The sequence below is a fragment of the Anguilla anguilla genome, chromosome 2 (genome assembly GCF_013347855.1).
Source record: "Anguilla anguilla isolate fAngAng1 chromosome 2, fAngAng1.pri, whole genome shotgun sequence".
Lineage (NCBI taxonomy): Eukaryota > Metazoa > Chordata > Actinopteri > Anguilliformes > Anguillidae > Anguilla > Anguilla anguilla.
The window spans coordinates 14,322,577-14,336,628 of NC_049202.1; the positions used below are offsets into that span (position 1 = coordinate 14,322,577).

Below are 14,052 nucleotides of genomic sequence, written 5' to 3' on the forward strand. Positions count from 1 at the left end.
ACTTCTGATGAGTAGATCGCTTGCAGGATGCGGACTGAATTTATAAAATAGAAAACGGTGTGCTTTAACTTTGATCGGATCGGCGTACAAAAAAAGAAAGAAAGACCAAAACGACACACGAAAGTCTATATTTACACAAACCAACCTTTAGAATAAACGCGAAGTGTTAGCATTCGCCTAGCATCTCAAACTCATCCAGCAGCCAGCCGTTGATGAATGGTATCCTCTCATTAATAGTATGAGTGGAGGGGGTGAGGCCAGTGCGGGGGGGGGGGGGCGTGAGGCAGCACTGCGTCGGGGGGGGGGGGGGGGGGTTGCGGCTCTGGGCCGGGGCGTGGCGCGTCCGCGTCGGGGGAAGGGGGGGAGGTCATATGCTGAGGGTGATGGTGTGGATGCGGGTGGCGGGGATGCGGGAGTCCGAGTCCTCGCCGCTGACCTGGAACAGCACGTGGGCACTGGAGGGGATGGTGGCGGTGCCGCTCAGGGGCTTCCCCAGCCACGCCTGCCCGCCGCGCTTGTACATCTTCACCGTCACCTGCGCGGGGAGGGGGAAAGCCGGGGTGAGAGATCGCCGTGCCGCCCCAGTGCCAGGACTGCCCCGGGGGTAGCAGTACCGCTATGTGTAATATAATGGGTAAGGAGTTGGTCTTGTAACCTAAAGCTCACTGGTTCGATTCCCCGGTAGGTCACTGCCATTGTACCATTGAGCAAGGTACCCATTGCTTCAGTATATATTCAGCTCTATAATTGGATACAACGTAAACGCTATGTAAAAAAAGTTGCATAAGTCGCTCTGGATAAGAACGTCTGATAAATGCCTGTAATGTAATATAATGCTACAGTCATATCTGCTCAACTACAGGGAATAAGCTATAAAACTGTGCCATTTCAAACTATTAAAATTATTTTATTGTAGTGTTGAATTCTAAATATAAATATTAAAATATTAAACAAATGTACTGATATAAAGAAAATGTATATATACATTTTTTACATTCAAAAAAGGCATTGGCTATGCATACTGCCACTCTCTCAAAACCTGTTGCATTTATATCCACACAAAAAAATAATAAGATAAAATGGAATAGGTGCCCCCAAATGAACTTCCAGATGTATTTCTTTTCTAATGGCATCATTATACGGTAAATTGAAAAGCAGGGTAAATGGAACTGCAGGCTGAAATGAGTTGTAAATCACAGTCAGTCAAGCGCAAGCTCTCTTCAGTAGGACTGCCGACAAGGTAAATGGGTGTAAAGTGCATTACAAGTTAATCATATTTGTATAAAATAATGAGGTAAATTATATATATAAATATATATATTTATATAGAGGCGCACACACAAATACTGGCTCCTTCGACACACCATTACGACTTATGGCTAACAGTGCTGCAGAGAACACTACAAGGCATTCACAAAATGGTCGGTGTCAAACGAGCTTTACGGCGTTCTGCTCGGACTCCTATCCATTAAGCTCCTCCTCCTGACAGGGAGCGCATCGCCGGGGGTAATGTGTCTCTTCCCTTCCTCGCGCGGGCTGCGTTTCCGACATAAATCTCAAACGGCGAAAGGTGAGGAATGCGGCGTCTACGGTCTCAATATCACACGCCACTTCCTCCTCCTCCTTCTCCTCCTCCTCCTCCTCGGCCCGGCTCCTCTCCCGCGCGCGGGAGCTGACAGGTCTGACCGAGAGCCTCGTCGCGTTTTACCCCGGGGGGGTGGGAGAAATGAGCTTTCATTAATGAGAACCCAGACTATCACTCTCAACCAAGCAGACAAAGGGTTAACTAAACAAGAAAATGAGTAGACTAATCAAGACGCAATATCCATTTCCAAAATCTTCTGGATATAAGTTAGTCTTTGAATATATGCTGTTTAATTTGAAACTTATTAATAATTTGTTGGATGGGCCACACATATGCAAAGTAAAAAGTCCTTGGCAATTTTAATTGGAAAGATTTGGAAGTCCCAGAAAACACTGTCTCGGACCGCCATGTTTTTCACATACATTTAACATCCATCGCTTCCTGTTTGACAAATCAAAATATAAAATCAGCACGTTCTCTGTATGTCTGAGCACCTCCATTTAATATGTGTGCAGATTTTAAATAAAATCTGAACACCTAAATCTTCCCCTCCCAGATTGACTCGGAGGTCTACCCAACCCCCCGTTTCCACGAGCGTGGAGGTGAAGGTGAGGTTCTGGTTCTGTGAGCGGACCCCGCCGGGGGGGGTCAGCGGGGTCCTAACACTGACTGAGACCTCCTGACCTCAGTCTGGACCTCTGCGGGCTCTCGGGGCTTTGACCTTTGCCCTTTACCTACGCAAGCTGTCGCGGCGGCCGGCGCAGGAAGTCCGCGTCCCGCGCGCCGCCGATCGATACGAGCTCGGCGCGGACCTGAGGCGGGTATCAGGGAGGGCCTCCGCGGCAGGTCTTTACCTTCCATACAGAACACTGCCTCCACGTGTCAGGCAAAGGCTTCTGGGAAAACTAGTCTGTAGCTTTTTAATGCTTTTACCTGGTCTGGACAAGCCCATCTCTGTAGTTTGCTTCACTATTACATTACATTACATTTATTCAGCAGACGCTTTTATCCAAAGCGACACACAAAAGTGCATATCTAGGTCATTGGTCAGCTACAAAACACAGGTTCAATAAGAAACACAGGTTTGATAAGGATGACATGCGTAGCTTTAAATATTTCCTTAAAGTAAAAGGACCGTAAAGATGGATGAAACTAGGCGCCGACTGCGCCAATTCGAAAGGAGGCAGAACATCTCTCGCAGTCAAAGAGGCGCAGCAGAGACCTGGAGCCACATTCATTAATAATGAGGAAGAAGCTCGTCTATGCGGCGCAGTGACAGCAGCCCCTTGTAAGCCTGTTTAGCCTAACTTACATGAAGCACGGCTGGTGCAGCCAAACACCTCTTCTGATTAAAATGACTGTCGCTGAGTCTAATCACACTTTGGGCTTTCATCTCCGTGGTCGGGCTCGCTCATTTCTCCCCTCCCAGAGAGAGGAGAGAGAGAGAGAGAGAGCTCTGCTTGTACTCAATCTGACAGCAAACAGAAATTCAATTTGAGCTTTCAATCTTTTTCTTTCACCTGCAACTGGCCTCTTCAGCCCCATACGTTCATATATATATATATATCTATATATATCTATATATAAATATATATATATATAGACAGAGAGAGAGAGAGAGTGAGAGAGAGACTTAACTTTAATTGCTCTCATTCTTTCATCTCTCAAATGAGTCTGAATAACACACTTATCACACCCTACACCTGTATTGCGTACTGCTGTTCCTGTTTACTCGCCTTGACAATGGGTCCATTAATGAGATTTGGACACTCGCGTAATTGGACCGCATCCATTTCAAAGGACAATTTAATGGCATTTCTTATTTTCCTTGCATTCGGGCGGAGGAAGATTAAAGTATATTTCGATGCCTTTTTTGCAGTTCTTGTTTTCTTCATTTTTGGAGGTGGTCAATTTTTCTAAATTATTTGTTCTTTTTCTTTCATCTCCGGCATTCAATAAACTGTCAGGTCCTCTGAGTTAATAGTGGCTGCAGCCGAAGACCATTGTCTGGGTCATCGCGGACGGCCAAAAGGCCTTTTATTTCCACACAAAAACATCAAAAGCCAGATAAGCATCAGAGGTGGAGAAAAATACTCGCTGCAGGATTTTCTCCCCCTTCTTTTCTGTCCGTAATTGTACGTGATTATTTTAATAGTGAAGAGGTGGTGAGCTACGCGGCTGTGTGATTGGGGAAGACTGCATCCCCAGGGCCCTCGTACCGTAAGCTGTGTGATACCGCGCCTCACGTTCACCACACTTCACCGACACCCGCACATTCAATCTGCTAAACTAATTACGCGAAACAATAGTGGGTGCAATTTCTCTCTCTCTCTCTCTCTCTCTCTCTCTGTCTCCCTCACACACACACGCATGCTTTTAGATACACAAATCAAAAAATTTGGCTATCAGTTGACATCTGTTATTACAATACCAAAAGCCACCTCTGGTTGCATGAATCTTCATAAAAGTTTAGGACAATAACTTTCTGCTAGTAACTTTCATTTTTCATCCCCCACCGCCCAACACACACACACACACACACGCCCGCACACGCACACGCACAGACACACTTCATGATCTCTTGAGGAACTCTCTGTACAACCACACTTGTCAATCAGGCACTATGCAATCAAAGAGCTGCTTATACGGCGTCAGACACGGCAAATCATATTTCGGGATATCTCCTTAACAGCCTGTTTTAATTCACACTGCCAGGTATTCATACTCGTATTATTACAATTCATATAATGGATTTATGGGTTCCTTGTGGTTTGGCAAGAGAGTGAAATCACTTTCACGCTATTGGACACAGATGTACTCATGCCTTCAACTGAATTATTTATTTTTCATCAAAATATGTGAATGTGGACTAATGGAGGGAATAACTACCAGGTACTTTAAATAAAATAAAAAATAAAAAATAAAAAAACTGCCTGGAAAGTGTGGGTAAATAATGATCATTGGCCAGTTTGTGGTGCAGTGTGTACAAACCAATTTAGTCATTTGTGCAACTACATTTAAATTATATAGCAATTATATACCGGGCACCCTGTACTTGTATTTTCCCCTGAAAACCCTGCGTTAGTGCTTTTCCATTACTGTAGAGCCTGTGGTTGCAGCTATTGCCATGGACAAAAAAAAAATAGCTCATATTAACACAATATAAACAATTAGAAAAAAATCTTTTCAACATACCAACTCTATCAAAACAATCTTCTAAGATGCCAAATAAAATACACAATCAATCCACTACAATTTAGGCACTGATATCGGTACATGAAAACTTAATCTAGAGCCACAGAAAATTACATTTCTGAAGAACGTTGTGGCGTGAAACAACGCAAGCCAACATGGCAGCGTCTCAGCGAGACATTAAGTGAATTCAAAATCGGATCTTTATTAATGAACCTGGCGTGAAAATGGCCCTAAGAAGAACAGCATTGCCTGTTTGTGTGTAGCAGAATGCTCCTACCATAAATCATACTCCTGAAGCGCCATCAAATGGTCTGCCTTCAGGGGAAGCAGTGCCTAGTTTCTCCCATTTAGACATCCCTGTAGCTGTAGTGCTGTATGAAAAAAAAAGTGTGACTTTCAAGGAAGAAAACAATATTTTAGCCCAGAGGGTCTGCTGTTGCCGCATAATGTATTTAATTCCGAAAAACACCCTGTATTATTTATCTTCTGGGTTCATTTGATATTAGCGCTCAATTTTTTTTCCTTTGTTTTGCGCATTTTGGAGTGGATGGGGGGGATAATTTACAGTTTCAACAAAAAGGCATTCATACTACTTTCGTGGATGTAGTTCAGGTAAGGAAAAGTGTTCTAGAAGATTCAGAAAGGTGGAAAGTCGGGGTGGAGGTAAGTTTGACAGTTCTTCAGTTGGGGGTGGGGGTGGGGGTGTCATAATAAAGTGGAGGTAGCATCTGAGGCACTATTTTGGCCCTCATAAGTTTTGACCTAAGGGAGTGTAAGACATGGAAGACAGTGTGACAAGACTATTTGGTTTCTTTCTCAAATTACTTTCATGTCTGCCACATAAAGAGATGTGACAAAACTCGCCTATTGCCACGTCTGTATCTCAAGTTCAAGTGCTATGCATGCACTGGTATGCTTTATAAAAGACTTAACTTTTGTCTCCGCTCACAAAGAGAAAAATATGTTCAAAACCGTCGGAGCACCAACTTAGGCACATTGATCACATTCTGCATCCTTCTTTGTGTTTTTTTTTTAAGTCAAAGAAAATGAAGGAAATGATAGATTGCATTCATTTAGTTCACATGCAAGTACTACCACACTCCAAGTTCCCAACCCAAAAATATGATTCAAAGCCACACATGTGCATGTTATTTACTACCTGACTGTCCATGCGCTTGATGTGCTTTTATACATTTATCATAAATCATAGCGACATCGCTTCCTTTTGTGTAAAGGCAATGGAGATGGAACAAAGTGCGAGTTTGTGGCAATGCAGACAAAGGAAGGAAACAAAACCACAAAGCCTTTTTGTACGTCAGTTTAGAGTATTTCTTTAAACTGTCCAGCACTTGCTCTTCTGGGGAATGGTAATAATAAAACAGCTCACTATAGAATATGCTATTCTGGATTTCTGCGGTCGACTGACGACCAAGCCCGACACTGATAAATAGCACCGTGACACTGCGCACACATCTGCTGAACTAGCCAGGAAGTGTGACCCCCTTTGCCAGAAAAGCACGGTAAGAAAGTCATTGCTGCTCTCCTTTTACACTGGCCTTGCTTCCTGTCATCAGTTTCCCAGCAAGATGCACTGCATCACCGACTCCAGACAAACTTCTCCCTTCCCCTTGTTCTAGCTTGTTGTGCTGAATTCCTCTTTAAATAGCATTCAGGACTTGGAACCTGTCAGGAGTTTATATTCCTTCCGTAATCAGGGGGCATTCTTGTCTGGACAAAGATACTTTATAACCGTGGTTGCCAGGTATGATCACAGACAGAATTACTGTGGCCACAAGTCGTACTTGCACTGCCTTTTGTCAGGGCGAAATACCACCCCTGGCAGTTTCTGTTGAAGAGGAATGAGCCCAAATCCTGTTCTTCATTTACAGATTTCCTTAAACACTGTATATGTTTCCATGTCCCAGAAGGAAATACTCCATTTGGAACACCTAGCTATCCCAGTCACATTTGGCTAGGCATGCATTTACTGGCTGAGCTGTGGTTTCGCCCACATGACAGTACTTTAGCATCTATAATTTGATTACAGATTATTGATAATTGCCTGAAATACTGATTGCACATTAGCAAGTGGATTATATTTTAAATCAATATGATAATGTCAAAACCATTCTACAGATAAAACACAGAATAGAAATTACAAAGTACAAAGAAAATGAAAATCTAAATGAAACAATATGAACCAAAAAACAAGATGAAAACTGAAAACAGTTATCATGAATGGAAAAAAAGTCTTCTACTACTTTAATTTGTCTTAGAAATGAAACATATTTCAAATTTAACATCTGATGTAGGGAAATACATCTACATTTTTCAGAATCTACTAAAAATCTCAATTGGTCTCCTTTAAAAATGCTTCAACAGCCACATAAGTTGCAATATACAGCCTGAACTGACAGCCAGACTAAGTGTATTGCAAATGCTGTGGCAATTTTCATCATATCGTCAATTGGAATAACTGGGACAGCCAGCCTCAATACTGACATAAGATAATGAAAGACTAAGTCCATTTTTAAGAGTACTGCAATGATGCTTTCATACACAAGGTTTATCTGTAACTTCAAAAACAACAAGTTCTCAACCTGTTCTCAATTCACCCTATAATTTATAACATAAGAACAAAAATATAGAATGACAAGAACAGTCCATTTAGACCATCTAAATTTACCTAAATTTATACTTTTAGTACTCTGTTTTTTTTTTTATTTTGCGGCAGAATATTATGATTATGGTTTCTAGTTGAAATGCAACAAAGTATAATTTCAAAACATCTTATAGTGCTCTTACCCCCATTTTGTAATCTCATCTGACATTCTGAAAACACTGTTAATACTACCTTTATCATTTTCTGTCAAATTTCCAGGGAAAAGTTAAACTTGTAGAAAAGCACTTGAAAATTCTTAACATAATAAATGCATACCAAATATTTGCCGTTTATAAGGACAAGCTGATAACAGCTCTAAACTCAGCCAGCTCGAGACTAACACTTATGTGACTTGGGAAACACACAGGATGGAGCTGAGAGCTCTCGTCAAAATGAGCATCACAATATTCACTGTTCATGGTGCATACAGATAAACTGTCACACTTTGACATGAAAAGTAACTTGATTTAGGCTGTTTGCATTTTGAATCAACACATATAATTATTTTGTAATGAATTTATGAGGTGAAAGAAGAGAATGTGGTCCTGTATTTTGGGGATTTTTCTGGGGGGGAGGGGGGGGGGGTATGGGTGAATAGGAGCCAGAGCATGAGCCACAGAGATTATTGCGGCCACCCCCTTGACAGCATCTGTTCCATCAGTCTGAGGGATTTTCTCTTTACCGCTTCAACTGTATTCCCCAACGCCGAACACAAACAACAAGAACAGCAATGTTGAAAGAGCTCTCTTACACGCAAAACCAGAACACAAACGCAGTCCCGGTGGGTTCCTGGCCTGCCCAAGCTGACAAATAATTCAAGGAAAGAGCGTAGGGGAATTTGGCAGGGTCTACTCAACCTGCCTTCCAGGGACTTCTTGACGGGAGCGGTCGAGACAACCGGCGTAAAACGGAGGGATAAGGTGTCAGGAAGATGGTTTTCCTTGCGCTTTTATTTTATGTACACTGGAGACGGCGGTCTGGGGGAATCTGAGATAAGAGCAGGAACATGGTGAAGTGTGTTAACATGCTGAAAAATGTACTAATTAACCCAGTCCTTCCTCCTCCCTGTCTGAGACCTTTAGGTACCTACCCCCAAACAAGCAGCACATCCGTGAACATCCGTACTTTAACTCAGACATCTCTGCATGCTTGTTGAACAGGCCTCAGATTTACATTTTGAGTGAAAATAGGGAATGGTGTTTGGGGGGGGGGGGGGGTTAAGGGTCACGATCAAGTCTTTAGGTGGGAGGGTCACAAACACATGTGCTAAGCTGGGTTTGGAGAATGACGATGCCTATAAGCATGGAGATCTACCCACCCCCCCACCCCCCCAACTTTGGAAAAACAGGAAATGCCTCCCCACCAACAAAAAACAAAATCCTAAAGAAAATTCCTGTTTGTTGTCCCCCCAAAGTTGTAGTGAGATCTATGTCTTTTGGCTACAATACAGCACAATCCCCTCAGTCAATATCCCCATCAGGCTGTGGTGTGTCAACCGTTGTGCCCGAGGGAGGGAACCTCTTCAGAATGCTCCAGTGAGAGCTCCGGGCCCCTGGGGACGCGGGGCGGTGGGCGGGGCCCCTGGGGACGTGGGATGGTGGGCGGGGCTTCAGGAGCCACACAAAGGGCCGGGAGCTCGTCTAACCGCGCTCGCCTCGGCCCGCCATGAGGATGACATCATCGCCCAAATCCTCACACCCCGGTAGGGGCTTTCTGTGTCATGCGAAACGCCTTTATGACATCAGACCTCGCATTTCACCGAGGGAGCCGCTTTCTGCTGTGCCTCTGCTCTTACCTTTCACCTCTTGCCCTCCTTATCTGATATGGAACCTTTCTCTCCCCCCGCCACCCCCCATCAAAAGAGCTATCGTGGGAATTTATAGCTGTTCCCAGTGTTCTCTGATGCAAACTGGTCTCTCCTGTTATCCACCTGTAGATGCAACACCACCATGAGCTCATATCACAAACTCGGTCAATTTTAGGATAACCCGCTGGTTATCTAGGTCTAAAAATCTCAATTGCATAAATCTGCCAAGTAATATATTTTTATAATGATGCATTACATTGTAATGCATCATTAAACAATGTACACAATGCAACAAGCTAGATCTATCTTTACACAAACAAACAAACAAACCAACACACACACACACACACACACACAATAAGTAAGTGAATCCCAGCATTGAGCCGATGCAGACACTGAAAATATAGCTGGGGTGTACAGAGTACTGCTCTGCCACAATGAGCTAAGCTCTGCATTTTTTTTCCCATCTTCCCAAATCACTCATTATTTTTCCCAGCTTATAAGGACAGCAACACTCATAAAAGTTGAATGACCTCATGACAACCTTTAATGTCACTCGATATCGGTCCCCCTCCCCCTCCAAAATTTTTTTTAAAAAATCCAGCATTCCAGTCTCCATGGAGATGTGCCGGTACTGAGAGTCTACGCAGGTGACGGACCGGCGGGGGACAGGTGACGGATCGGCGGGGTGGCAGGTGACGCTCCGTGAGCGATGACACGCACTTTGTAACTTGGAGGACGTGTCAGCACCCGCGTGTTTGCCATTCAATATGCACAAGGTTCCCCCTTGTAAATTTACACAATGCGGGGGAATATCTGGGAGGCCGTTTTTACCCGGGGGCTAAAGGTGCCGCGTTTCAGGTGAACCCGGACCGAGTGTAAGCCCACACCGAGCCTTGGGGACGGCCGCCTCCATTGTCCGCCCATCTATCAGCGGATTCAGACGGCGGAGAGCGCTGAAAAAAGCGCCCTCTCGCCGAGCAGGGCCGTAACGTCCACGGGCTGGAACCATGTGATCGCGGCTCTGTCCCTTCAGAAACCTACAAACTTCACTACACTGAACTAAAAGATAAACTGAACTAAATGAACTAAGTGATAACTACTACTCATCATTGCTTTTTGTTGCTTAAACTGTTACGATTAGACCAGGATTCATGTTGCAGACCACGTGATAACTTTTTTACTATTTGTGTTTCATGGTGTACATAATGAGATTAGTACAATCAAGTCTTAGGTGGAAATCATTATCAAGACTGCACTGCACACCTAGTAATACAGTAACGTATCATAACGATTTACTAATAACATTGTTTTAAACCCATGACAAACCCATGACTTGGCCATCTTCTTTGCAGGTTCTTAGCCTCATAATGGCTTCCTTGACCTTCATTGGCACAACTCTGGTCCTCATGTTGAACGGTAGAAGACTCCAAAGGCAATCGATAGCATAAAATCAAGACTAGATACTGAAAGCTGTCTTATACATGCACCCAGGAAGCAATTGAACACACCTGACTAATCATAAACACCTGAGAAGCCATTTGTCACAGACATTATGGCGCCCTGAAATTTGGAACTACATATAAAAAGTCATTTCTACATGATGAAACCGAAATGTATAAAAATACCAAATACCCTTTAACAAAAGCTGAGAATCGCCACTTTAACCACATGTGAATTGTTTGATTACAAATTTAAAGCTGTGGATTACAGAGGCACATCACAAAAAAAAATGTTTTTGTCCCAAACATTATGGAGCTCACTGTATTAATCACCAACGTTTAATGCCATGCTATAGTTTACTCTTAGTGTGCTAAACTTGCCCATAAAGTGCAATTTAAATAAGCATTTTTAGTGTTTTATTATACTAACTGGTAATCAAGGTACAACCAGAGTATTCTGGAAACTAGAAGAGACACAAACCTTCAGAGTTACACTAAATTTTGAATAGTAAATTATAAAATGCAACAATGCTTAAATAAGAAGTAGCAGCTGGAGATTTTTCTGTTCTGAAACCTGCTTATCACTTTTCAAAATGTATATTTCAGACTGTATAATTCTATTATTATGTTCTTTTTTTTTGGTGTTGTTGCCGTTTAAGTCCCCACAACGACTGCCCTGGCACGTGTACACAGAGCCACACTAAAACAGGAGACTGCAGCTAGGGGAAAAAGGCACACGGTGACAAGTGTGACCACTCTCGCACATTTAAAACGCCACATTCTCAACAAGACAGAAAACGCTGCAAAAAGCACCACATCACGGAGGTGTAAAAACTACCAGCCCTCCAAAAAACTGTGGAAATTGCCTGTTTTGAACAAGCCCATCAGGCAGATAATCTGCTATTTGGTGACATGTACAATTCAGTTTAATCACCAGATTGCTCAAAGCTATGACCTCAATCACTGGCTAACTTTAAAATAGCTCAGCCTACAGTCTGACATGGCTAACAGGAAGCCATTAGAGTTGCAGCAATTACCATTTACATCCATCCACATAGTCCCTACTTTATTTTAATCTGTTTAAGTGCATTTTCTGCAAGAGGTTAAAATATGAATCCCCCCTCTCTTCAATGAGGCTGGTTTTCTGGCTGACTTGAGAGCACAATTTACAGCTGATTTAATTTGTTCTTCACAAACATTTCTAATGACATTACCCCCGGTGCATATACTGACTGCCTCCCTCTTATTCCATTAACTCCTAAATCGGGTTTAAAGACCATATTGATGCTGGACGTTATTATGGGTGATTATCAAAACAACAGACAATGGGGCAAAGTGTTTACTAACTGGTTTATCTGTAATTTCGCGTAACTACGACAGATGGCAATGCCGCAAATTATAAATCAACCTTTTCACTGCTGAAGTGCATGCTGGACCTTCGCCTCGCGAAGGCGCAGAGCCCGCGAACAAAAAGCATTTGGAGGGAGAAAAAAAAAATAAAATACTTTTTGAGTCATTAAGTTAATTGAAACATGCGGCTGCCTTTTTGGGGGGAATGGGGACCGGGGCCTAGAAACAGATGATGACATGAGTAATTGCTCTAACAGACGCATTCAATGGTCCTGCCCCCAATCCCAGCCGCCCGTCCCCAGCCCCCCGTTCCGCTTTCCTTCCCGTAATGTTTACGGCTCGGCGTGATGTACCGGGCCGAGCTCCGCGGACGCGCCACGGCGGGCTTTAATAGCCCTGTGTTGTGGTTCGAATGACTCGCGCTATTTCCCAGCGTGACAGGTGTAAACCGGCTCCCGCGTATGCGCGCGATCGCTAGCAAATCCCCTCTGCCGTTATGAATGCGATTTGGCCATTTGCCTCAGGAACATCTATGATAAAGCAGGATTTTACCGCAGGGGAAAAAAACAGCCGCTTTCTACAGTCGCGGTCTCCATTCAAATAAATGTGCTCTTGCTGCAACAATAAAGGAACCGACGCATTTCTTACTATCACCGGCTAAATAAACTGCACACTTCATTGTCGGTCGTGACACAGCACAGAGCAGACCACTGTTGGAACGTTGCCAATTCTATCCCGGTATTGGCTTGCACAATCTAGTCGGAAATAAAAATAATTAAGAAAATAAATGATGAAGTTCGTTTTGAATTACTGCAAACAGATTATTTGCAAATTAGCATCCAATATTTCTACAGTCCTTTCCTGAGAACTCCTACCCCACACTCCCCCCCCCCCTCCCCGGACCAGCAGCGAACACTTTTCAGAGCAAGAGGGTGGAGGGGCCAGGGGGTGATCTGACTCACTGATAGATATGCTAATTCCACCATCCACTCCACTTCACTCTCTTTATTCTTCCCAATTAAAGCAAACGCTTCTGAAACTGTAATTAAGCCGTGTGCAGCAGGCCCGGTCCATCCGCCATTCTAATGAACCGCTATTGATTTCCCTTTTATTTCTATCTGTTGCCCGACCGTAAAAGTCCAGGGGGCCTAAACAAATGGATGTTTAAAGTGCAACCCCTGACCGCGCTCCGCGCCTCATGACCGGGTCCAATTAAAAAAAAAAAAAAAAAAAAAACCAAACGGTAACGGCGCAAAAACAAAAACAAGAAAAACGACGACCGTGAACGGCATGCGAGAGGCAACAATCGGTAAGAAGATGTGCCGCTGCAGAAGGCGCTCGCTAATGCTAACGTCGTCCAACTCCTACGCCGAGCTACGGCCGGCAATTAAGCGACTGGTACCGAAGGCGTGTGTTGATGCCAACGCGGTGACAAAAAAGCTCTTAATTGTCAGACAATGGAAGGCGTATTAGCCCATAAATCAATACGCTACAAGCGGAAAACACGGCAGCCGATTTGAAGCCCGACTATGGAGCGGGGGGGAAGTGCCTCTATTGAACAGCTCTGCAGCATCCGCTGGAAACCGCGCTGGATGGATTGTCACGCAGGAATTACGCAGCATTTAATCGGCCAGGTGCTGTTTGTTTATTCGTTAGCGGGAGGTATTTATCTGCTGTGTGTATGTCAACCTGGGGGTGCGCTTGTGGATTATGTTATTCCATTGACAAGTCTCTTTCAGTAAATAAACGGAAGGATTCATTTGTACAGCGTTGCTTTATTGTTCTTTCTGTTGTCACTCAACATTTAATTCATAACTTGTAGTTACACAGCGAACTCTCCTTGCCTGGTTACTTCGGTCTTTGGTCTTAGTTGCTGATTTTAAGGTGAAAACAAAGACAAGCAGACCCTGTGGCTCTGCAGCAGTAGGGACCACTGCTCGACATTAGCGTACTCACTGTTGATTTGACTTTGCTCTCAGGGTTACCTGCACGGTTCACTCCTTTGGAATTT

General features: G+C 43.7%; 1 protein-coding gene across 4 annotated transcripts in view; it reads right to left on the reverse strand.

The window, feature by feature from the left end:
* Window positions 1–316: 316 nt before the first annotated feature.
* Window positions 317–14,052, reverse strand: part of si:zfos-911d5.4 — a 32,143-nt gene continuing 18,407 nt past the window's right edge. For all 4 annotated transcript variants that reach the window (XM_035402743.1, XM_035402746.1, XM_035402745.1 and 1 more), the window contains exon 7: window positions 317–535. In XM_035402743.1, the coding sequence (XP_035258634.1) occupies window positions 368–535 (168 nt within the window). In that variant the 3' untranslated portion in view covers window positions 317–367. The remainder of the gene's footprint in view (window positions 536–14,052) is intronic.